This window comes from Oncorhynchus gorbuscha, linkage group LG12 (assembly GCF_021184085.1).
Source record: "Oncorhynchus gorbuscha isolate QuinsamMale2020 ecotype Even-year linkage group LG12, OgorEven_v1.0, whole genome shotgun sequence".
Classification (NCBI taxonomy): domain Eukaryota; kingdom Metazoa; phylum Chordata; class Actinopteri; order Salmoniformes; family Salmonidae; genus Oncorhynchus; species Oncorhynchus gorbuscha.
The window spans coordinates 81,461,444-81,486,721 of NC_060184.1; the positions used below are offsets into that span (position 1 = coordinate 81,461,444).

The following is a 25,278-nucleotide window of genomic DNA, read 5'->3' on the forward strand; positions in this document are numbered from 1 at the left end:
CCACAAGGCTACCTGCCTCCTCTAACCACTAGGCTACCTCCCTCCTCTAATTACTAGACTACCTGCCTCCTCTACCCACTAGGCTACCTGCCTCCTCTAACCACTAGACTACCTGCCTCCCTCCTCTAACCACTAGGCTACCTGCCTCCTCTAACCACTAGGCTACCAGCCTCCCTTCTCTAACCACTAGGCTACCTGCCTCCTCTAACTACTAGACTACCTGCCTCCTCTAACCACTAGGCTACCTGCCTCCTCTAACCACTAGGCTACCTGCCTCCTCTAACCACAAGGCTACCTGCCTCCTCTAACCACAAGGCTACCTGCCTCCTCTAACCACTAGGCTACCTCCCTCCTCTAATTACTAGACTACCTGCCTCCTCTACCCACTAGGCTACCTGCCTCCCTCCTCTAACCACTAGGCTACCTGCCTCCTCTAACCACTAGACTACCTGCCACCTCTACACTCTAACCACTAGGCTACCTGCCACCTCTACACTCTAACCACTAGGCTACCTGCCAGCTCTACACTCTAACCACTAGGCTACCTGCCACCTCTATACTCTAAACACTAGGCTACCTGCCACCTCTACACTCTAACCACTAGGCTACCTGCCACCTCTATACTCTAACCATTAGGCTACCTGCCACCTCTACACTCTAACCACTAGGCTACCTGCCACCTCTACACTCTAACCACGAGGCTACCTGCCACCTCTATACTCTAACCACTAGACTACCTGCCTCCTCTAACCACTAGGCTACCTACCACCTCTACACTCTAACCACTAGGCTACCTGCCACCTCTACACTCTAACCACTAGGCTACCTGCCACCTCTACACTCTAACCACTAGGCTACCCTGCCTCCTCTACACTCTAACCACTAGGCTATCTGCCACCTCTACACTCTAACCACTAGGCTACCTGCCACCTCTATACTCTAACCACTAGACTACCTGCCTCCTCTAACCACTAGGCTACCTGCCTCCTCTAACCACTAGGCTACCTGCCTCCTCTAACCACTAGACTACCTGCCTCCCTCCTCTAACCACTAGGCTACCTGCCTCCTCTAACCACTAGACTACCTGCCTCCTCTAACCACTAGGCTACCAGCCTCCCTTCTCTAACCACTAGGCTACCTGCCTCCTCTAACTACTAGACTACCTGCCTCCTCTAACCACTAGGCTACCTGCCTCCTCTAACCACTAGGCTACCTGCCTCCTCTAACCACAAGGCTACCTGCCTCCTCTAACCACAAGGCTACCTGCCTCCTCTAACCACTAGGCTACCTCCCTCCTCTAATTACTAGACTACCTGCCTCCTCTACCCACTAGGCTACCTGCCTCCCTCCTCTAACCACTAGGCTACCTGCCTCCTCTAACCACTAGACTACCTGCCACCTCTACACTCTAACCACTAGGCTACCTGCCACCTCTACACTCTAACCACTAGGCTACCTGCCAGCTCTACACTCTAACCACTAGGCTACCTGCCACCTCTATACTCTAAACACTAGGCTACCTGCCACCTCTACACTCTAACCACTAGGCTACCTGCCACCTCTATACTCTAACCATTAGGCTACCTGCCACCTCTACACTCTAACCACTAGGCTACCTGCCACCTCTACACTCTAACCACGAGGCTACCTGCCACCTCTATACTCTAACCACTAGACTACCTGCCTCCTCTAACCACTAGGCTACCTGCCACCTCTACACTCTAACCACTAGGCTACCTGCTACCTCTATACTCTAACCACTAGACTACCTGCCTCCTCTAACCACTAGGCTACCTGCCACCTCTATACTCTAACCACTAGGCTACCTGCCACCTCTACACTCTAACCACTAGGCTACCTGTCTCCTCCACACTCTAACCACTAGGCTACCTGCCACCTCTACACTCTAACCACTAGGCTACCCTACCACCTCTACACTCTAACCACTAAGCTACCTGCATCCTCTACACTCTAACCACTAGGCTACCCTGCCCCCTCTACACTCTAACCACTAGGCTACCTGGCACCTCTACACTCTAACCACTAGCCTACCTGTCACCTCTACACTCTAACCACTAGGCTACCTGCCACCTCTACACTCTAACCACTAGGCTACCTGCCGCCTCTACTCTCTAACCAATAGGCTACCTGCCCCCTCTACACTCTAACCACTAGGCTACCCTGCCACCTCTACACTCTAACCACTAGGCTACCCTGCCACCTCTACACTCTAACCACTAAGCTACCCTGCCACCTCTACACTCTAACCACTAGGCTACCCTGCCACCTCTAACCACTAGGCTACCTGTCAGCTCTACACTCTAACCACTAGACTACCTGCCTCCTCTACCCACTAGGCTACCTGCCTCCTCTAACCACTAGGCTACCTGCCTCCTCTAACCACTAGGCTACCTGCCTCCTCTACACTCTAACCACTAGGCTACCTGCCACCTCTACACTCTAACCACTAGGCTACCTGCCTCCTCTACACTCTAACCACTAGGCTACCTGCCACCTCTACACTCTAACCACTAGGCTACCCTGCCACCTCTACACTCTAACCACTAGGCTACCCTACCACCTCTACACTCTAACCACTAGGCTACCCTGCCACCTCTACACTCTAACCACTAGGCTATCTGCCACCTCTACACTCTAACCACTTGGCTACCCTACCACCTCTACACTCTAACCACTAGGCTACCTGCCACCTCTACACTCTAACCACTAGGCTACTTGCCACCTTTACACTCTAACCAGTAGGCTACCTGCCACCTCTACACTCTAACCACTAGGCTACCTGCCACCTCTACACTCTAACCACTAGGCTATCTGCCACCTCTACACTCTAACCACTAGGCTACCCTGCCTCCTCTACACTCTAACCACTAGGCTACCCTGCCACCTCTAACCACTAGGCTACCTGCCTCCTCTACACTCTAACCACTAGGCTACCTGCCTCCTCTAACCACTAGGCTACCTGCCTCCTCTACACTCTAACCAATAGGCTACCTGCCACCTCTACACTCTAACCACTAGGCTACCTGCCTCCTCTACACTCTAACCACTAGGCTACCTGCCACCTCTACACTCGAACCACTAGGCTACCTGCCACCTCTACACTCTAACCACTAGGCTACCCTGCCACCTCTACACTCTAACCACTAGGCTACCCTGCCACCTCTACACTCTAACCACTAGGCTACCCTGCCACCTCTAACCACTAGGCTACCTGTCAGCTCTACACTCTAACCACTAGGCTACCTGCCACCTCTACACTCTAACCACTAGGCTACCTGCCACCTCTACACTCTAACCACTAGGCTACCTGCCACCTCTACACTCTAACCACTAGGCTACCTGCCACCTCTACACTCTAACCACTAGGCTACCTGCCTCCTCTACACTCTAACCACTAGGCTACCTGCCTCCTCTACACTCTAACCACTAGGCTACCTGCCTCCTCTACACTCTAACCACTAGGCTACCCTGCCACCTCTACACTCTAACCACTAGGCTATCTGCCACCTCTACACTCTAACCACTAGGCTACCTGCCACCTCTACACTCTAACCACTAGGCTACCTGCCTCCTCTACACTCTAACCACTAGGCTACCCTGCCACCTCTACACTCTAACCACTAGGCTACCTGCCACCTCTACACTCTAACCACGAGGCTACATTTACATTTACATTTAAGTCATTTAGCAGACGCTCTTATCCAGAGCGACTTACAAAACCTGCCACCTCTACACTCTAACCACTAGACTACCTGCCTCCTCTAACCACTAGGCTACCTGCCACCTCTAACCACTAAATTACCTACCTCTTCTACACTCTAACCACTAGGCTACCTGCCACCTCTATACTCTAACCACTAGACTACCTGCCTCCTCTAACCACTAGGCTACCTGCCCTCTCTACACTCTAACCACTAGACTACCTGCCTCCTCTAACCACTAGGCTACCTGCCACCTCTACACTCTAACCACTAGGCTACCTGCCACCTCTACACTCTAACCACTAGGCTACCTGCCACCTCTACACTCTAACCACTAGGCTACCTGCCACCTCTACACTCTAACCACTAGGCTACCCTACCACCTCTACACTCTAACCACTAGGCTACCCTACCACCTCTACACTCTAACCACTTGGCTACCCTACCACCTCTACACTCTAACCACTTGGCTACCCTGCCTCCCCAAAAAGTCTGACTGTTATTTTATTTTATTTAAAAAATCAAAACAAAATGAGAAAAAAACGTCTAAAACAATGGCTAATTGTTGAATAACACATGTTGTTACAACGTTTTCCCTCTACCTTCATTCATCTGACAACACTTATGCAAAATTTCCCACAGGTGGCACAAGAGCGCTATAGTCTTCCTCCAGTTTCCACGACGCGCCTTCTGCTCTTATCTCAGTGATGATCTGACGTGTTCCGACGCGTCGTATTTCTGTCAGGCGCTCCGGACCCGGTCCTATAAGGGTCCATTGATGGGCAGACTGGTTCAGAAGCGCTTCAGCCACTGTTGTGTTCTGAGAGAGGTGAAGGGCGCAACACACCGACACTGTGTCTATTCGCGACTCCGTCCGAGCTGAATCTTTGCGGACTTGTGAAAGCTGGGACTCTGCGCGATCGAGAAGAAACTTTTGAAAAGCAGATAGCATACATTTTATTTGTTATTTCTTTTTAGGTTTGCGTTTATTGATTCAATTATTAGCTGATTTCTTTTGCAGTCTTGGGATAATTTATTTAAGAAAAAGCCGTCTAATAGACCTTCTATTTAAGGCGTTTTGAATTGACAGTATTCTGACAGTTTTGTTTCAGAAACAACATATATAGCTATATTAGTTTAATTCGTTTCCTAGTCAGTTCAGCTGAACATATCACAACTTTATAAGCTATAACTGCCTTGTCATTCAAACCACAATAAGATAAAGAACCGTGCGTGCGCTTTCTATAAAAGTTTTTCTCCGTTTTTAATTTATTTCATTATCTTGCTCAAGATGATGAATACGATGGTAATTCTTGCCGAGTTCTTTGTGGTCATTTTGAAAGTGCTCTGGGCTTTCGTTACCGCCGGGGCGAAATGGGTGGTGCGACCGAAGGAGAAGAGTGTAGCGGGACAGGTGTGTGTGATCACCGGGGCTGGAAGCGGTCTGGGTCGGCTGTTCGCCAAGGAGTTCGCTCGGAGACGGGCAGTATTGGTGCTGTGGGACATCAACAGCCAAAGCAACGAAGAGACGGCGGAGTTGGTACGGGAAATCTACCGAGAACTGGACAGTGAAACCCCGATGTCCAGAGACGGTGAGTTCGTTGCCTGAAAATATCTGTCACCGGATACTTGCAGCACTTATTTTTCTCCTGTAGGCTACTGTACAGAGGTCGTCAGCTTGATAACGTCGTGTCTGGTCGGGGTCACCCTAGATGACATTGTTTATTCTATTGATCGCAACATTGTACAAACAAGATCGTATCCTGTTTAAACATTTAATGTTTTTAAGCCAACTATTTACTGTCGACTTGAGTTTATTATAATAGCACATTGCTGTTGCCTATTAGATCGGTAGCTGGGCTGCATAATTCTGCGGAGAACTTAAACTTCGATCAGTAGCCTGCTCTGGTACTAGGGTCCGATAACGTTGGACAGGGAGCTATCACTCACTCTCTCTGTCTCTCACTCGCTCTCTCTCTCTCTGTCTCTCACTCACTCCCACTCTCTGTCTCTCTCTCTCTGTCTCTCACTCTTTCTCTCTCTGTCTCTCACTCTTTCTCTCTCTGTCTCTCACTCTTTCTCTCTCTGTCTCTCACTCTCTGTCTCTCTCTGTCTCACTCTCTCTGTCTCTCTCTGTCTCACTCTCTTTCTCTCTCTGTCTCACTCTTTCTCTCTGTCTCTCACTCTTTCTCTCTCTGTCTCACTCTTTCTCTCTCTCTCTCTCTCTCTCTCTCTCTCTCTCTCTCTCTCTCTCTCTCTCTCTGTTGCGCCGACTAGTATCTCGTCACTGGCGCAAGTGTGGGACACTTCGGGCAGTGCAAGGTTCACATATCCCCATACGGATACTAGTATAGCACAAGGAGATCAAATGTTTCGGGTTTTATTTTAGCCGACCTACCACCACATGTAGAGGGCTGAAAATTATACATTTCAGAACTGTTGCATAGCAATCTAAAGTTCTGACTTTTCCATAAACATTTTAAAATTATTTTCGATGGCTTGAGTTCAAATGTTTTTTTATTTATTACTTTGATGTGCTTTGGATGTCTGTCTGTAGTCCAGTGCCGCTGTGCTGTCGTCCGTTCTCACCCCCCCCCTGTCGTCCGTTCTCACCCCCCCCCCTCTCTCGCTCCAGGCGCGGTTGGAGGGTTAGAAGAGATTCCTCCCTTCCAGCCGCAGGTGTACACGTACGTGTGTGACGTGGGCAAGCGGGAGAGTGTGTACTCCACGGCGGAGAAGGTGCGTCGGGAGGTGGGCAACGTGGACATGTTGATAAACAACGCTGGCGTGGTCTCTGGTCACCATCTCCTGGAGTGTCCTGACGAGCTGATCGAACGCACCATGCGGGTCAACTGCCATGCACACTTCTGGGTGAGTCCCCCATGTCTACTGTCATCCCTGTCCCCCATGCCTGCTGTCATCCCTGTCCCCCGTACCTGCTGTCATCCCTGTCCCCCATGCCTGCTGTCATCTCTATCCCCCGTACCTGCTGTCATCCCTATCCCCCGTACCTGCTGTCATCCCTGTCCCCCGTACCTACTGTCATCCCTATCCCCCGTACCTGCTGTCATCCCTGTCCCCGTACCTGCTGTCATCCCTGTCCCCCGTACCTGCTGTCATCCCTATCCCCCATACCTGCTGTCATCTGAATCAGTATCACCTTCAGTACATCAACATGAACCATCAATGGGTGGTGAAATTTGTGTTTAGGGTCCTTTTAGTTTTTATAGTTGTATTTTTCCTTTTGTCATTGAAATAACTCGGCCGTGTTGTCAAGGACCCGTGTAGTTTTAAAACATCTATAAGGACCCGTGTAGTTTTAAAACATCTATAAGGACCCGTGTAGTTTTAAAACATCTATAAGGACCCGTGTAGTTTAAAACATCTAAGGACCCGTGTAGTTTTAAACATCTATAAGGACCCGTGTAGTTTTAAACATCTATAAGGACCCGTGTAGTTTTAAACATCCATAAGGACCCGTGTAGTTTTAAACATCTATAAGGACCCGTGTAGTTTTAAAACATCTATAAGGACCCGTGTAGTTTACAACATCTATAAGGACCCGTGTAGTTTACAACATCTATAAGGACCCGTGTAGTTTACAACATCTATAAGGACCCGTGTAGTTTACAACATCTATAAGGACCCGTGTAGTTTTAAAACATCCATTCAGTCATCTGGAAGTCTGTACTACTGAACTTACTCCAGTCTGTGCATTACACCGTCTCTATGCGTCTCCATTACACCGTATCCATTACACCGTATCCATTACACCGTCTCCATTACACCGTCTCCATTACACCGTCTCCATTACACCGTATCCATTACACCGTCTCCATTACACTGTCTCCATTACACCGTCTCTATGCGTCTCCATTACACCGTCTCCATTACACCGTCTCCATTACACCGTCTCCATTACACCGTCTCCATTACACCGTCTCCATTACACCGTCGTAACAAAGTGGCATCATCTGTTCTCCAGAAGCTCTCGTCCTCCGTCCGTGATCAGTGATCACCTCTGTTTCCTGATGTTTGCTGCTCTTGACAGCTTTTTATAGGAATGCTTCTTCTTCTTCTTCTTGTGTGCCGAAATCTGGTTCATTTAAGCGGTGCATGGTAAATGACCATAAATAGTTACTAAGTTAATAGGTGGGTCATAGATAACCTGTCTCCTGCCTCCTCTAACTATTGGAATCCAATATACATTATAATGGATTAGTTCTATTCTCTGTATCTTCAGTCTGTGCAGAACAGCTCTCCTCTCCCAACCTGAGAGAGAGAACGAGAGAGAGAAAGAGAGATGTTGGGTTTGATGTTACAACTGAAGACAGCTGTTTGGCAGGCAGAGAAAGAGGTAGTGTTCCAAAATTGCACCCTATTCCCTAGTAGTGCACTACTTCTAACCAGAGCCCTATGGACCCTGGTCAAAAGTAGTGCACTCTATAGGGAACCATTTGGAACAGAGAGACTTCTCCATTTGTTTTCCCTCTTCCTCGCCTGCCAACATGAATATTTATCTTCAAGACTAGATGAACCTCGGAGATGACGGAGAATGCACACACACACACACACACACACACACACACACACACACACACACACACACACACACACACACACACACACACACACACACACACACACACACACACACACACACACACCTCTGTCCTCGTTGTAGTGATGAACGGGATACTTTACAAAATGTACGCAGGCAAATGATCTGTACCGTCCACACACACACACACACACACACACACACACACACACACACACACACACACACACACACACACACACACACACACACACACACACACACACACACACACACACACACACACACACACACACACACACACAATCTGCTTGACCAGAGTAGTTAATTAAAAACCCATTTGAAAGGGCACATCCTGTCTGCAGGGTGGGGATGTGGGAGGGTGGGGGGGGTCGATTGTTTTTATTAGGCCCCATGACCCCCCCCCCCCCCCAACCCTCTAATTAAGCTCATGTTAGTAAACGAGTCCATTCTGGGGGGTGCGTAGAGCATTGTTGAGATGACCACCCCTGTGGTGAGGCAGTTGTGATGGGGGTGGGGGGGGGGCAATTTGTTCAGAAACCTGCAGAAAGCTAACTCCCTCCAAAAGAACCAGGAGGCTCTTTTACAGCACAGCTTGACTAGGTTGCGTTACAATCACAGTCGGCCATATTTGTTTGTTTCACGTGGAGGCGATGAATGGTGCGCTGGTTGAATGGAGTGTTTGTTTGCCAAATGGCTTTGAGTGGAGAAACAGTCTGTTTCATTGTCAATCACCCCATATGATGTGATTCTATAAATTGAGCATGAACAGTCTCTTGTCTGTCCAATGTGCCATGTACTGTAGGAGACAGGTTATCTATGACCCACCTATTAATTTAGAGAAGATCCCCTGGGTCATGTAGGAGACAGGTTATCTATGACCCACCTATTAATTTAGAGAAGATCCCCTGGGTCATGTAGGAGACAGGTTATCTATGACCCACCTATTAACTTAGTGAAGATCCCCTGGGTCATGTAGGAGACAGGTTATCTATGACCCACCTATTAACTTAGATGAAGATCCCCTGGGTCCTGGAGGAGACAGGTTATCTATGACCCACCTATTAAATTAGTGAAGATCCCCTGGGTCCTGTAGGGTTATAGACTGCCTCTCCCCAGCCCCACTCCTCCTCAGCTCTGTTACCTTTAGGTTATGTCTCAAATTGCACCCTATTCTCTATACATAGGGTGCACTAAAATAGGGAATAGGGTGCCCTTTGGAATCCAGTGGTGTGGTAGTCTAGATTCTCATTAAGGATTCTCCTGCTTTTGTTTTCTCTTGTTCTGTGCAGAGGGAGGGAGGGGAGGGCAGGGGGAGGGAGAGGGAGGGAGGGCAGAGCGGGGGGGAGGGAGAGGGAGGGCAGAGGGGGGGGAGGGAGAGGGAGGGAGGGCAGAGCGGGAGGGAGGGGGGAGGGCAGGGGGAGGGAGAGGGAGGGAGGGCAGAGCGGGAGGGAGGGGGAGGGAGAGGGAGGGAGGGAGAGGGGGAGGGAGGGGGGAGGGGGAGGGGAGGGAGGAGGAGGGAGGGAGAGGGAGGGGGAGAGGGGAGATGAAAGCAGGGCCTAATGAATATGGACAGACCAGTATGTCAGAATGGAGGATGTGGTTCATTAAATATGCCAGCTGGATGAATAGAGCTTTGGACCAACTAGGGAACCTGTCGGCTGAGTCCCAAATGGCCCTCTGCTCTCTATCTGGTGTACCGTAAGGCTCTCGTCAGAAGTTGTGCACTACATAGGGGATAGGGTGCCGTGTGGGACGCAGAGCTCCTCTCTTACACAAACACGTGCAAAACCGCTGCTGCCGTAGACCACCTGCATGTAGGGAGATTATCCGTGTTGGTAGGGTACAGATTATCCTGTGTTGGTAGGGTACAGATTATGGTAGGGTACAGATTATGGTAGGGTACAGATTATGGTAGGGTACAGATTATGGTAGGGTACAGATTATGGTAGGGTACAGATTATGGTAGGGTACAGATTATCCTGTGTTGGTAGGGTACAGATTATGGTAGGGTACAGATTATCCTGTGTTGGTAGGGTACAGATTATGGTAGGGTACAGATTATGGTAGGGTACAGATTATGGTAGGGTACAGATTATCCTGTGTTGGTAGGGTACAGATTATGGTAGGGTACAGATTATGGTAGGGTACAGATTATGGTAGGGTACAGATTATCCTGTGTTGGTAGGGTAGAGATTATCCTGTGTGTTGGGGTGGTAGGGTACAGATTATCCTGTGTTGGTAGGGTACAGATTATCCTGTGTGTTGGGGTGGTAGGGTAGAGATTATCCTGTGTTGGTAGGGTAGAGATTATCCTGTGTGTTGGGGTGGTAGGGTACAGATTATCCTGTGTTGGTAGGGTACAGATTATCCTGTGTTGGTAGGGTAGAGATTATCCTGTGTTGGGGTGGTAGGGTACAGATTATCCTGTGTTGGGGTGGTAGGGTACAGATTATCCTGTGTTGGTAGGGTACAGATTATCCTGTGTTGGTAGGGTAGAGATTATCCTGTGTTGGGGTGGTAGGGTAGAGATTATCCTGTGTTGGGGTGGTAGGGTAGAGATTATCCTGTGTGTTGGGGTGGTAGGGTACAGATTATCCTGTGTTGGTAGGGTAGAGATTATCCTGTGTTGGTAGGGTACAGATTATCCTGTGTGTTGGGGTGGTAGGGTAGAGATTATCCTGTGTGTTGGGGTGGTAGGGTACAGATTATCCTGTGTGTTGGGGTGGTAGGGTACAGATTATCCTGTGTGTTGGGGTGGTAGGGTACAGGTATATAGGGTTCATCCATACCACGAGACAACAACTAATGTGATTTTGGGCTAGTCATATATTTATATATATATTAGTTTGAGTAGGACGTTAAAACTACTTTGTTGCTTTTAAAACTTTAAACTCAGTGGTTCTTCTAGTGTTTGCCAGAAATAACAGATAAAATCAGGGAAAGGGGTCCAGTTGTTGTATCAGTCTACAGATGGACTGTTTTCTCTTCTCTCTGCTTTGGCCATAAACCGCCTGTTGTCTATTCTAACTTGATGTTTTCTGAACAGGAAAATAACAAAGAAATTCTCCAGAAGTCTCCATTCTGTATATTTTATTTCTACGACGTTTTGCTTATTATTGAGCCAACTAATATCATGCAGGCTGGCAGTAGCTTGGCCCACCCAGGGTAACAGTTGTGAATGATTATCAGATAACTGCTACCCCTAAAGCACATAGTCTGGGCCTCTCCTTTGTGACAGCTATCACATCTCTGCATCTTTGCACTCTGAATGACGCTCATGTCTGGCCCTGAGAGTGAAGTTTGAAGTCTTCCTCTCCCTCACTGGCCTCTCAACCAGCACTGACCTCCCGTCTCCTCCCATCTCTTCCTCTCCCTCACTGGCCTCTCAACCAGCACTGACCTCCCGTCTCCTCCCATCTCTTCCTCCCCTCCCATCTCTTCCTCCCCTCCCATCTCTTCCTCCCCTCCCATCTCTTCCTCCCCTCCCATCTCTTCCTCCCCTCCCATCTCTTCCTCCCCTCCCATCTCTTCCTCCCCTCCCGTCTCTTCCTCCCCTCCCGCTCTCCCATCTCCCCCTCCCATCTCTTCCTCCCCTCCCGTCTCTTCCTCCCCTCCCATCTCTTCCTCCCCTCCCATCTCTTCCTCCCCTCCCGTCTCCTCCCCTCCCATCTCTTCCTCCTCCTCCCGTCTCCTCCCCTCCCATCTCTTCCTCCCCTCCCGTCTCCTGCCCTCCTCCCATCTCTTCCTCACCTCCCATCTCTTCCTCCCCTCCCATCTCTTCCTCCCCTCCCGTCTCTTCCTCCCCTCCCGTCTCTTCCTCTCCCCCTCCCGTCTCTTCCTCCCCTCCCGTCTCCTCCCCTCCCGTCTCTTCCTCCCCTCCCGTCTCTTCCTCCCCTCCCATCTCTTCCTCCCCTCCCGTCTCTTCTCTTCCTCCCCTCCCGTCCCCTCCCTCCTCCCTCCTCCCCCTCCCATCTCTTCCTCTCCTCCCGTCTCCTCCCCTCCCATCTCTTCCTCCCCTCCCATCTCTTCCTCTCCTCCCGTCTCCTCCCCTCCCATCTCTTCCTCTCCTCCCATCTCTTCCTCCCCTCCCTGATCCAACGTGACCTGGCAGGTGGTTCCCTGCTCTGACTCCAACTAAAACGCTCTGAGTGTAGAAACTGTAGAGGGAGACTAAGGGGCAAGTCCAGATGGGAGAAGGAGAGGCTATTTCTTTAACATGTGTCTGAGGGTTTGCCTGCATGTGTTGTGGGAATGCAGCTCCGATAGTGACGCGAGCAGGAAGTGGGTGGGTTATCTAAGCATGAGTCTGCCAGACTGTTAACACTCAGTGCTCTCCTCCTAGGGCCCCTGGTGGCTCCTGTTATCCCCAAGGCCTGATTCAGAGGGCCCGGCCCAGGATGGGAGTCACCGGGTCCAGCTCTGACCATTCGGTCACGGATCAGCTGGCGCTGACTCAGATCTCTGGCGCTTTCACTTTCCTGTGTTGAAGGGAGAGGAGGAGGGGTGGGGGTGGGGGGGTGTACTACTTTATTGACTTGATGATGCCTGATAACTCAACAGCTGGCCTGGTAGTGTTAAGAAAATGGGAGTAGATGGACACACACACACACGAACACACACACACACGAACACACATAGAGTAAGTGGATATGGAATGTTCTGGCTGGAGTCCAGAGAGGAGGTACAGAGTTTTCCGCCTTGAATTAAGTTTAAGCAGTGAAAAATAACTATAGATATCACTGTACTATATATATATATAGATATATAGATACTATAGATACTATAGATATAGATACTATAGATATCGTATCACTGACACAATCTTAATCAGGGTATTCAGTGTGTGTGTGATGCGGTGTCCATCCTATCTCAGTACCCATGTCATGGGACGCTCCGTGGAGAATGGCATGGTGGGAAACCAAAAAGGAAGCGCGACAGGAAAAGGAAGGTTGTCACTTCCTCCAGGCTAGATTAGACGAGAGGCTAATGGTCAGCTGCTGTCTGAACCACTTAATGTGACAATTGGTTTATTGTCTAAGGATAATGGGCTTGACGTGATGCCAAGTGGCAGGAGCCAAGTCCCCCCTCCCTGCATTCCTGCCCAGAGAAAGGAGGCAGTCAGGCAGAAGGGTCATACTTGACTGGTTTTATATGAGCCCCCTTGGGCCCAGGGCACCTGTAGGCTGGCTGACTGGTTTTATATGAGCCCCCTTGGGCCCAGGGCACCTGTAGGCTGGCTGGCTGGTTTTATATGAGCCCCCTTGGGCCCAGGGCACCTGTAGGCTGGCTGGCTGGTTTTATATGAGCCCCCTTGGGCCCAGGGCACCTGTAGGCTGGCTGACTGGGCTACGCTACACTGGCTAGGCTGGGCTGGGCTGGGCTGGGCTGGGCTGGGCTGGGCTGGGCTACACTGGCTGCTGGGATAGGCTGGGCTGGGCTGGGCTGGGCTGGGCTGGGCTGGGCTGGGCTGGGCTGGGCTGGGCTGGGCTGGGCTGGGCTACACTGGCTAGGCTGGGCTGGGCTAGGCTGGGCTACGCTACACTGGCTAGGCTGGGCTGGGCTACGCTACACTGTCTAGGCTAGGCTGGGCTGGGCTACGCTACACTGGCTGGCTAGGCTGGGCTGGGCTGGGCTACGCTGGCTAGGCTGGGCTAGGCTACACTGGCTGGGCTAGGCTGGGCTAGGCTGGGCTGGGCTAGGCTACACTGGCTGGGCTAGGCTGGGCTACGCTGGCTGGGCTAGGTTGGGCTGGGCTACGCTGGCTAGGCTAGGCTGGGCTAGGCTGGGCTAGGCTGGGCTAGGCTGGCTAGGCTGGGCTAGGCTGGGCTAGGCTAGGCTGGGCTGGGCTATGCTGGCTAGGCTGGGCTGGGCTACACTGGCTGGGCTACACTGGCTGGGCTAACACTGTCCTATTCAGGAAGGGAAGAGTATTGTTGTCCTATTCAGGAAGAGTACTGCTGTCCTATTCAGGAAGGGAAGAGTACTGCTGTCCTATTCAGGAAGGGAAGAGTACTGCTGTCCTATTCTGGAAGGGAAGAGTACTGCTGTCCTATTCTGGAAGGGAAGAGTACTGCTGTCCTATTCCGGAAGGGAAGAGTACTGCTGTCCTATTCCGGAAGGGAAGAGTACTGCTGTCCTATTCCGGAAGGGAAGAGTACTGCTGTCCTATTCCGGAAGGGAAGAGTACTGCTGTCCTATTCTGGAAGGGAAGAGTACTGCTGTCCTATTCAGGAAGGGAAGAGTACTGCTGTCCTATTCTGGAAGGGAAGAGTACTGCTGTCCTATTCAGGAAGGGAAGAGTACTGCTGTCCTATTCTGGAAGGGAAGAGTACTGCTGTCCTATTCTGGAAGGGAAGAGTACTGCTGTCCTATTCTGGAAGGGAAGAGTACTGCTGTCCTATTCAGGAAGGGAAGAGTACTGCTGTCCTGTTCTGGAAGGGAAGAGTACTGCTGTCCTGTTCTGGAAGGGAAGAGTACTGCTGTCCTATTCAGGAAGGGAAGAGTACTGCTGTCCTATTCAGGAAGGGAAGAGTACCGTGAAGTTGCCGTGAGGTTTTTGTCGTGGAGTTTCAGGGAAAGAGAATGGACTATGGTCCTACTAAGGGTTTAATGAGTTGTTTTCTATGCATGAATGATGTCATAATGAAGCAAATGAAGGATGATGCCCTTCTTTGGATGACCGTTGTAATAATGCATATCCCATGATGCCCACATCGTACAGACACAACACCTGACTGTGTGCTTCTTCCACTCGCAACCTCTTCAAGAATCTGCTTCTGTCGCTATGACGACACAAACTCTCCACTTCCTCCAAGCCGCAATTAATACAGCAATGTCCTTATGGGTGTTTTTTAAATGTATTTTTGATATCAAGGACATTGTGGTTCTGTCTCTAGCCTCCGGTTAAGGTTGGTCCTTCTAATTAAATCACCATCTGGCCTTTCGCTAACATTTGTTCATATTCCTGTTGGTCAGACGCTAGCACTAATGCACTCTGACACCCCAGCTGCGAGCAGCTTTGTGTGGGCAAGATTGTCTTCGAAGGTATGTAGCAATTAGAGGCAGGCAGCGGGCTAAGGGGCCCGGGAGGCCGAGTGGCTCTGTTGGGTAATTAAGTGGAACTGAGAGCGTTGAGGCCCAATTACGGACCTCTCTGATGTAAGACATGAGCCCCTGGTCGCTTTCACACGTTTCGTGTCAGAGGTCGATGGAGGTCGCGGCCGACACTCCTGAGAAGCAGGGCATCATGGGAGGGCTGGGGGGGAGGTTTGGGCGTAGAGTGATCACTGTTTTGCCTGCTATACGTATAGCCAGGAGGTTTACCTTCATGCCTATTTAACTTAACTAGATATAGAATCACAAGTCTTGGAACTATCAAAGACGGTCAACTCAGGATGACTTCACATTAGCTCGTCTAACTTACATCTCTGACCTCACAGTTCGGCCTTGAAAGACAGATCTTTTACAATATTAGTTTCCCAGTCATGTCTGATGTACCTGTCCTGATGACAGGTAGGCCCAGTCATGTCTGATGTACCTGTCCTGATGACAGGTAGGCCCAGTCATGTCTGATGTACCTGTCCTGATGACAGGTAGGCCCAGTCATGTCTGATGTACCTGTCCTGATGACAGATAGGCCCAGTCTTTGTACTGCTGGACCAAATCAAAAGGAGCCTCCCTTCCCCCTGCATGTGGAAATGGGTTCTGGGTTGAGTTGGCTGGACCAGGTATAAGCATCTCTCTGCCAATGCTCCATTTGCACGCATAGCCCTACTCACCCACCGCCATCTTGGCACGCATAGCCCTACTCACCCACCGCCATCTTGGCACGCATAGCCCTACTCACCCACCGCCATCTTGGCACGCATAGCCCTACTCACCCACCGCCATCTTGGCACGCATAGCCCTACTCACCCACCGCCATCTTGGCACGGAGAGGCCTACTCACCCACCGCCATCTTGGCACGCATAGCCCTACTCACCCACCGCCATCTTGCCCTACTCACCCACCGCCATCGCACATAGCCCTACTCACCCACCGCCATCTTGGCACGCATAGCCCTACTCACCCACCGCCATCTTGGCACGGAGAGGCCTACTCACCCACCGCCATCTTGGCACGCATAGCCCTACTCACCCACCACAATCTTGGCACGGAGAGGCCTACTCACCCACCGCCATCTTGGAACGGAGAGGCCTACTCATCCACCGCCATCTTGGCACGGAGAGGCCTACTCACCCACCGCCATCTTGGCACGGAGAGGCCTACTCACCCACCGCAATCTTGGCACGGAGAGGCCTACTCACCCACCGCCATCTTGGCACGGAGAGGCCTCCACTCCTTGCCTGGCCTGCTGAGGAAACCGCGATGGTTCTACCTCAACTACTACTCAATCTTAGGATTGCATCCTCCCTATATATAGTGCAACTACTGTTGAGCAGGGCCCGTTGGGCTCTGAAAGAAACCGGATGCTATTTGAGTCTAGGACCTCCCAGTCTCCTCTAGTGTTACATGTTTAAATCCTAACCTTAGACGTTAGAGGGAAGTCTCAAAAAACTGACCTGAGATCAGCTTTCTAGGGGGCAACTTCGCCCTACTCCCCATCTCAGCACCTCACTGACTGTCGTTGCATTAGCTGCCGTACCTACTGAGTCTGTCCGCTCTCTGTCCCCTATCGCTCTGGGGATTGTTCCCCCGGACCACTGCAGAGCATGGACAGAGGTTGAATTGCATTGTGGTCCTTGGTGAGTGAACAGGGGGGAGGGGGGGCTGTGATTGGTTCTGTCAGCGAGGTTTTTAAAGCTGGGCACAGCATTGCGTACTGGATCTGTGTGGGAAAAGAACAAACTCGTACAGTAAACCATCTCTCTTCTTTTGTCTCTCTCTCTCCACTGTGGGTGTGTGATCTGTCTCTCTCTCTCCACTGTGGGTGTGTGATCTGTCTCTCTCTCTCCACTGTGGGTGTGTGATCTGTCTCTCTCTCCACTGTGGGTGTGTGATCTGTCTCTCTCCTCTGTGGGTGTGTGATCTGTCTCTCTCTCTCCACTGTGGGTGTGTGATCTGTCTCTCTCTCCTCTGTGGGTGTGTGATCTGTCTCTCTCCACTGTGGGTGTGTGATCTGTCTCTCTCTCCTCTGTGGGTGTGTGATCTGTCTCTCTCTCCTCTGTGGGTGTGTGATCTGTCTCTCTCTCCTCTGTGGGTGTGTGATCTGTCTCTCTCTCCTCTGTGGGTGTGTGATCTGTCTCTCTCTCCTCTGTGGGTGTGTGATCTGTCTCTCTCTCTCCACTGTGGGTGTGTGATCTGTCTCTCTCTCTCTCCACTGTGGGTGTGTGATCTGTCTCTCTCTCTCTCCACTGTGGGTGTGTGATCTGTCTCTCTCTCTCTCCACTGTGGGTGTGTGATCTGTCTCTCTCTCTCCTCTGTGGGTGTGTGATCTGTCTCTCTCTCCTCTGTGGGTGTGTGATCTGTCTCTCTCCTCTGTGGGTGTGTGATCTGTCTCTCTCCTCTGTGGGTGTGTGATCTGTCTCTCTCCTCTGTGGGTGTGTGATCTGTCTCTCTCTCCTCTGTGGGTGTGTGATCTGTCTCTCTCTCCTCTGTGGGTGTGTGATCTGTCTCTCTCTCCTCTGTGGGTGTGTGATCTGTCTCTCTCCTCTGTGGGTGTGTGATCTGTCTCTCTCCTTGTCGTTGAATATCTGTTCCTTTCTACATTAAATTCACAGGGAAGCCATTAATACCCAAACTCACTAAGTTACAGCTCTAGTAACATCGCTCTGCCTGTTTTATGAAAGTCAATTCAAAGAGTCTCTCTCTTTCTCTGATCACCACAGGGAGAGAGGTAGAGAGAGAGAGAGGTAGAGAGAGAGAGAGGTAGAGAGGTAGAGAGAGAGAGAGAGGTAGAGAGAGAGAGAGGTAGAGAGAGAGAGAGAGAGAGAGAGGTAGAGAGAGAGGTAGAGAGAGAGAGAGAGGTAGAGAGAGAGAGAGGTAGAGAGAGAGAGAGAGGTAGAGAGAGAGAGAGAGGTAGAGAGAGAGAGAGGTAGAGAGAGAGAGAGGTAGAGAGAGAGAGAGAGGTAGAGAGAGAGAGAGGTAGAGAGGTAGAGGTAGAGAGGTAGAGGTAGAGAGGTAGAGGTAGAGAGAGGTAGAGAGAGAGAGAGTCGTTGAATATCTGTTCCTTTCTACATTAAATTCACAGGGAAGCCATTAATACCCAAACTCACTCAGGGAGAGAGGTAGAGAGAGAGAGAGGTAGAGAGAGAGAGAGGTAGAGAGAGAGAGAGGTAGAGAGAGGTAGAGAGGTAGAGAGAGGAGAGAGGTAGAGAGAGGTAGAGAGAGGTAGAGGGAGGTAGGTAGAGGTAGGTAGAAAGAGCGAGAGCATCAAAAGGCTTTGACAGAGACAAACTGCAACAGTAAACTAACCCTCCCTTCCCCTCTTCCCTCTCCCCTCTCCCCTCTCCCTTCTTCCCTTCCCCTCTCCCCGATGCAGACCACCAAGGCCTTCCTTCCCAAGATGTTGGAGCTGAACCACGGCCACATTGTGACGGTTGCCAGCTCTCTGGGGCTGTTCAGCACAGCTGGTGTGGAGGTGAGTTACTGCCCGTGATTGAGACTCTCTCTGCAGTTATACTATGTAGTGCCATCTACAGCTCTAGTCTACACAACCAGGGACCCGGGTGGAAAACACACTATGTAGTGCCATCTACAGCTCTAGTCTACACAACCAGGGACCCGGGTGGAAAACACACTATGGACACTCCGTATCCTAGCTGGCGCAGTTTGGCGAGCAGATTAATTTACATGCGCAAATGCTGACACACACACACACACACACACACACACACACACACACACACACACACACACACACACACACACACACACACACACACACACACACACACACACACACACACACACACACACACACACACACACACACACACACACACACACACACACACACACACACTGACACTCACACAGGGAGATTTGTCTTTCTCGTAGCATCCCCCCCCCCCTCAACTCTGGAAAATAAAGTAACAGATGAGCCCCCTCGGGGGGGGGGGTCTGGGGGGCCTGTTATGGGGCCCTCTGTCTGTAGCTGGGGGGGGGGGTCTGGGGGGCCTGTTACGGGGCCCTCTGTCTGTAGCTGGGGGGTGTGGAGGGCCCTTGGCTCTGAGGGAAGAACAGGCTGACAGGTCTCTGCGGGAGAGAGACATCTTCATCGGGCTCTTTGTGAAACCATCACAGCTCTCTCAGTAATCACGGCGAATTCACTGTAAATGGAGGTGATTTTGTTTTCGCTTTAAAAAAAAAAAAGATTTTTTTTCCGGTCCTCTTTCGTCCAGGCCCCTCACCATTTTCTTTTTGTGTGTTATCTGAGTCAGTGTTAAAAGGATTTTCTGTGGTCATGTGTCCTGGGGACAATAAGAAGAAGAGTGGCTGTAGCTGTCACTCTGTTGTGTGTTCCAGAGAAGCCTTCTAGAAGGCTTTTTAATATTCTAGAACACATGGACTCCCTCTTTAATGATTGGGCAGGCACTCATTCTTAATGATTTACTTGTTCTACATAGGGACTGGAACACAGTCCAGGTTCTTGCTACCCTATTATACTTCCTATAAATGTCTTGAATGTGATTTTTTTTGTGGCAGGAGAGAGTATTTATTTAGGAGCCATAGTCTGCCAGGCTTGTCACGTGGGCACAGTCACATCACCCTTATCCTCTCTCTTTTTCTCCACAATGCATCTGTGTTGGCCCAAGCTGGGGTTTTATTTTTTTTAAAGATTAGTTCCTGGGTGAACCACATCAAACCTTCCCAGCCCAGCGCCTGCAGGGCCCGTACCCACCCTCCCTCCCTCCCTCCCTCCCTCCCTCCCTCCCTCCCTCCCTCCCTCCCTCCCTCCCATGACTCTACCCAACACTGGTCTGTCTGGTGAAGGGCGACAGAATGCTAAATAAACTGTAAAAGGGACTGTAGAGATTTGGAGGAGTGGGGAGTGTCTTTGTGGTGTGTTTTCAAATGCCATTATATTTCCTATATAGTGCACTACTTTTGACTAGGGCCCCAATAGGGAGTCCCAATAGGTTTCTGATCACAAGTAGTGCACTATACAGGGACTAGGGCGCCCTTTGGGACGTATCTGTGAAGCTAACAGGAAGTAGAACCCAGCCTGCGAGGGAGCGGGTGATAATGTTCTGTCATTACTGCAGTGCGGTCAGGTGTTAAACACCCTCTGTTTTAAAAGCAGAGGGACCTGTGGAGATGTAACCCACTGGGTTGTCAGTTCAATGGGACGGCAGCGTAGCCTAGTGGTTAGAGTGTTGGACTAGTTAGTAACCGGAAGGTTGCAGCCTAGTGGTTAGAGGTGGCAGGGTGGCCTAGTGGTTAGAGTGTAGAGGTGGCAGGTAGCCTAGTGGTTAGAGTGTAGAGGTGGCAGGGTGGCCTAGTGGTTAGAGTGTAGAGGTGGCAGGGTGGCCTAGTGGTTAGAGTGTAGAGGTGGCAGGGTAGCCTAGTGGTTAGAGTGTAGAGGTGGCAGGGTAGCCTAGTGGTTAGAGTGTAGAGGTGGCGGGTAGCCTAGTGGTTAGAGTGTAGAGGTGGCAGGTAGCCTAGTGGTTAGAGTGTAGAGGTGGCAGGTAGCCTAGTGGTTAGAGTGTAGAGGTGGCAGGTAGCCTAGTGGTTAGAGTGTAGAGGTGGCAGGTAGCCTAGTGGTTAGAGTGTAGAGGTGGCAGGTAGCCTAGTGGTTAGAGTGTAGAGGTGGCAGGTAGCCTAGTGGTTAGAGTGTAGAGGTGGCAGGTAGCCTAGTGGTTAGAGTGTAGAGGTGGCAGGTAGCCTAGTGGTTAGAGTGTAGAGGTGGCAGGTAGCCTAGTGGTTAGAGTGTAGAGGTGGTAGGGTAGCCTAGTGGTTAGAGTGCAGAGGTGGCAGGTCGTCTAGTGGTTAGAGTGTTGGACTAGTTAGTAACCGGAAGGTTGCGAGTTCAAACCCCCGAGCTGACAAGGTACAAATCTGTCGTTCTGCCCCTGAACAGGCAGTTAACCCACTGTTCCCAGGCCGTCATTGAAAATAAGAATGTGTTCTTAACTGACTTGCCTGTTTAAATAAAGGTAAAAAAAATAAAATAATAAAAAAATGTCTAACGTCAAACTAACCTGAAATGTCATTGGATTTAGGTTCAAAAGGTCAATTTTTATTTATTTTAAATAATCTGTTTTTTGTTTGTTGTTTTTCCCCCAAAGACAGATTTAGTTTTTGTTTGGGGGGTTGAAATGACGTGGAAACAAGGTTGATTAGACCAGTTTAAGCCCAATGGGAAGAACCTAGCCAGACAACAACCACTTGCAGATCGGCCACAATGGAAGCCAAGCTGTCGCTCCAGGGGTTTTAAACGGGGTACCCGTTGTGTCCATAGAGAGAGAATGTAATGGAAGCCAAGCTGTCGCTCCAGGGGTTTTAAACGGGGTACCCGTTGTGTCCATAGAGAGAGAGAATGTAATAGAAGCCAAGCTGTCGCTCCAGGGGTTTTAAACGGGGTACCCGTTGTGTCCATAGAGAGAGAATGTAATAGAAGCCAAGCTGTCGCTCCAGGGGTTTTAAACGGGGTACCCGTTGTGTCCATAGAGAGAGAATGTAATAGAAGCCAAGCTGTCGCTCCAGGGGTTTTAAACGGGGTACCCGTTGCGTCCATAGAGAGAGAATGTAATAGAACGGACTTGGAACCTCTGACCTTGGCAATTGGACTAGTAAACCCATATGTCCACTCAGTATGGCGCAATTGACCTAAAACGGTGACGCCTGTTCTATTCCAGTGTAACTCTACGGTTGTGTCTTTACTCCAGTGCTACACAGGATGTAACACCTTTTCCTCTCATGACCCCCTGTAGGATTACTGTGCCAGTAAGTTCGGGGCCATCGGCTTCCACGAGTCGCTGAGCCACGAGATCAAGGCTTCGGATAAGGACGGCATTAAGATGACGCTGGTGTGTCCCTACCTGGTGGAGACAGGCATGTTCAAAGGCTGCAGGATAAGGTGAGTCATCAATCAACCAATCAGACAGATAGACAGACGTGATCCATTATGTTTTACATCCATCAACCAATCAGATAGACAGATGTGATCCATTATGTTTTACATCCATCAACCAATCAGATAGACAGACCTTGTGTACTGGGACTGGGCAGGGAGAGAGATGACCTGGTGTAATGGGACTGGACAGGGAGAGAGATGACCTGGTGTAATGGGACTGGACAGGGAGAGAGATGACCTGGTGTAATGGGACTGTACAGGGAGAGAGATGACCTGGTGTAATGGGACTGGACAGGGAGAGAGATGACCTGGTGTAATGGGACTGGACAGGGAGAGAGATGACCTGGTGTACTGGGACTGGACAGGGAGAGAGATGACCTGGTGTAATGGGACTGGACAGGGAGAGAGATGACCTGGTGTACTGGGACTGGACAGGGAGAGAGATGACCTGGTGTAATGGGACTGGACAGGGAGAGAGATGACCTGGTGTAATGGGACTGTACAGGGAGAGAGATGACCTGGTGTAATGGGACTGGACAGGGAGAGAGATGACCTGGTGTAATGGGACTGGACAGGGAGAGAGATGACCTTGTGTACTGGGACTGTACAGGGAGAGAGATGACCTGGTGTACTGGGACTGTACAGGGAGAGAGATGACCTGGTGTAATGGGACTGTACAGCGTTTTAATGTCAGTGTTTCACCTAAACAATGAGTGGTTTACAAAGCGCCACTTTCACAAGGAATCCCCTCCCTCTGCTAAACAGGTGCACCCTGGTTATTGTTCCCCTCCTCAGTTTCAATGCCCCCCCCCCCCCCACCCACTGTGTGTGTGTGTGTGTGTTCTGCTCGGTCTGTGTTCGCCTCGTCTCCAACTTAAGGTCACTTTCTATCTGTACAGGAAAGAGATTGAGCCTTTCCTGCCTCCCCTGAAGCCAGAGTTCTGCGTAACACAGTCTATGAGGGCCATTCTCACCGATCAGGCTATGATCTGCACCCCTCGAATCGTATACATGGTCAACATCATGAAAAGGTCAGTCCTTCTTTCTACGAATGGACAGATTCTCTCTCTCTTTCTCTGTCTCTGTCTCTGTCTCTGTCTCTCTCTGTCTCTCTCTGTCTCTCTCTGTCTCTCTCTCTGTCTCTCTCTCTGTCTCTCTCTCTGTCTCTCTCTCTCTCTCTCTGTCTCTCTCTCTGTCTCTTTCTGTCTCTTTCTGTCTCTCTCTCTGTCTCTTTCTGTCTCTCTCTCTGTCTCTCTCTCTCTCCTTTCTCCAATGTGTTGTGAATGAACTGTGTGGATATAAACTCTGACCTCTGTTTTCTCTCTCTCTCCTCTCTCCAGCATCCTGCCCTTCGAGGCCATCGTTTGTATGTACAGGTTCCTGGGTGCTGATAAGTGTATGTATCCCTTTCTGGCCCAGAGGAAGGAGCTGATGAACAACAACGAGGCTAAGGGGGACATCTAACGGGAGGACCTGGAGGCACCAGGACTGAGGAAGCATGGATGAAGAGAAATAAGACTGAATCTAAACTGGTGCACTTTTGCATTAAGCGGATACAAAAAGATTGACCGTAATTGTTCTTCTGGAACGATGCCAAGCTGTGTACAAAAACGCACCGCATTTATTGTTGACGGTTGTTTGAAAGAAACCAATCATCTATATACTGTGTCAATAGTTTTTAAAATTGTTATTTTATCATATGATATTTTTTTTTTTTTAAAGCTATTCAGTAATTAACTATTTACATAATGTAGTCACCAGCTTTTTATGTAGCGTCTCGGTGGAAAATATACAGTATGTTACTGTACATTACAATCTTGTTACTTTTAGCTGTTTTAATTTGTAGACATGCACTGTAATACTGACTTTATCTATATGGCCAAGTCTCTATGTCAAAACTACGGTTCAACGTGGCATTTCCAGAATTATATTACCCAGCAAACCCCTGAGGCTCAGTCTAACCAATCACAACATGATGCTCCAAATGGTTATCCAATCATACTGATCTTAGCTCGCCTTTATGTATTATAATTCCGCAGAAGATTTTCTGATTATTCCATTTATTTAAAACCCGTTTACAACATTTTAACGTTATGCTAAGTTTACAAAAAAATATATATTTAATTTCTTAATTTCTTTTGTCGCCATGGAACATCCAAAACAGCAAATCATTGAATTGTAGAGCATGTTATTATTGTTTTTCTCCCCCAGAGAAGGTTTCTATTCATCTTTCCAGATGAATACTCCCATTTCTCTCCTGTTAGAATAGTGGTACAGAATATTGGAATATTAGTCTGCATATTGGCTGACCTACCTGAGGCTTATCCAATCGGGTGACACATTTCAGAATGTCCAGATGGAATGCTATGGAATTCAACCAAGTTTATTTTTTTTAAAAATATTATTTTACCTTTATTTAACCTGGCAAGTCAGTTAAAGAACAAATTCTTATTTTCAATGACGGCCTAGGAACAGTGGGTTAACTGCCTTGTTCAGGGGGAGAACGACAGATTTGTACCTTGTCAGCTCGGGGGTTTGAACTTGCAACCTTCCGGTTACTAGTCCAACACTCTAACCACAACCTGCCACCTCTACACTCTAACCACAACCTGCCTCCTCTACACTCTAACCACTAGGCTACCTGCCTCCTCTACACTCTAACCACTAGGCTACCCTGCCTCCTCTACACTCTAACCACTAGGCTACCTGCCACCTCTACACTCTAACCACTAGGCTACCTGCCACCTCTACACTCTAACCACTAGGCTACCTGCCACCTCTACACTCTAACCACTAGGCTACCTGCCACCTCTACACTCTAACCATGAGGCTACCTGCCCCCTCTACACTCTAACCACTAGGCTACCCTGCCTCCTCTACACTCTAACCACTAGGCTACCCTGCCACCTCTACACTCTAACCACGAGGCTACCTGCCTCCTCTACACTCTAAC

The 25,278-nt window shown here is 49.9% G+C and overlaps 1 protein-coding gene across 1 annotated transcript; it reads left to right on the forward strand.

Moving 5' to 3' along the window:
• Nucleotides 1–4,503: 4,503 nt before the first annotated feature.
• LOC123991441 (retinol dehydrogenase 10-A-like) lies at nt 4,504–24,830 on the forward strand. Its single transcript, XM_046293053.1, has 6 exons — nt 4,504–5,314; nt 6,358–6,593; nt 18,789–18,887; nt 22,183–22,328; nt 23,225–23,356; nt 23,666–24,830. Exons 1-6 carry the CDS (start codon nt 5,014–5,016, stop codon nt 23,787–23,789), a joined length of 1,038 nt encoding a protein of 345 aa, XP_046149009.1. The 5' UTR covers nt 4,504–5,013; the 3' UTR covers nt 23,790–24,830.
• The last annotated feature ends 448 nt before the right edge of the window (nt 24,831–25,278 follow it).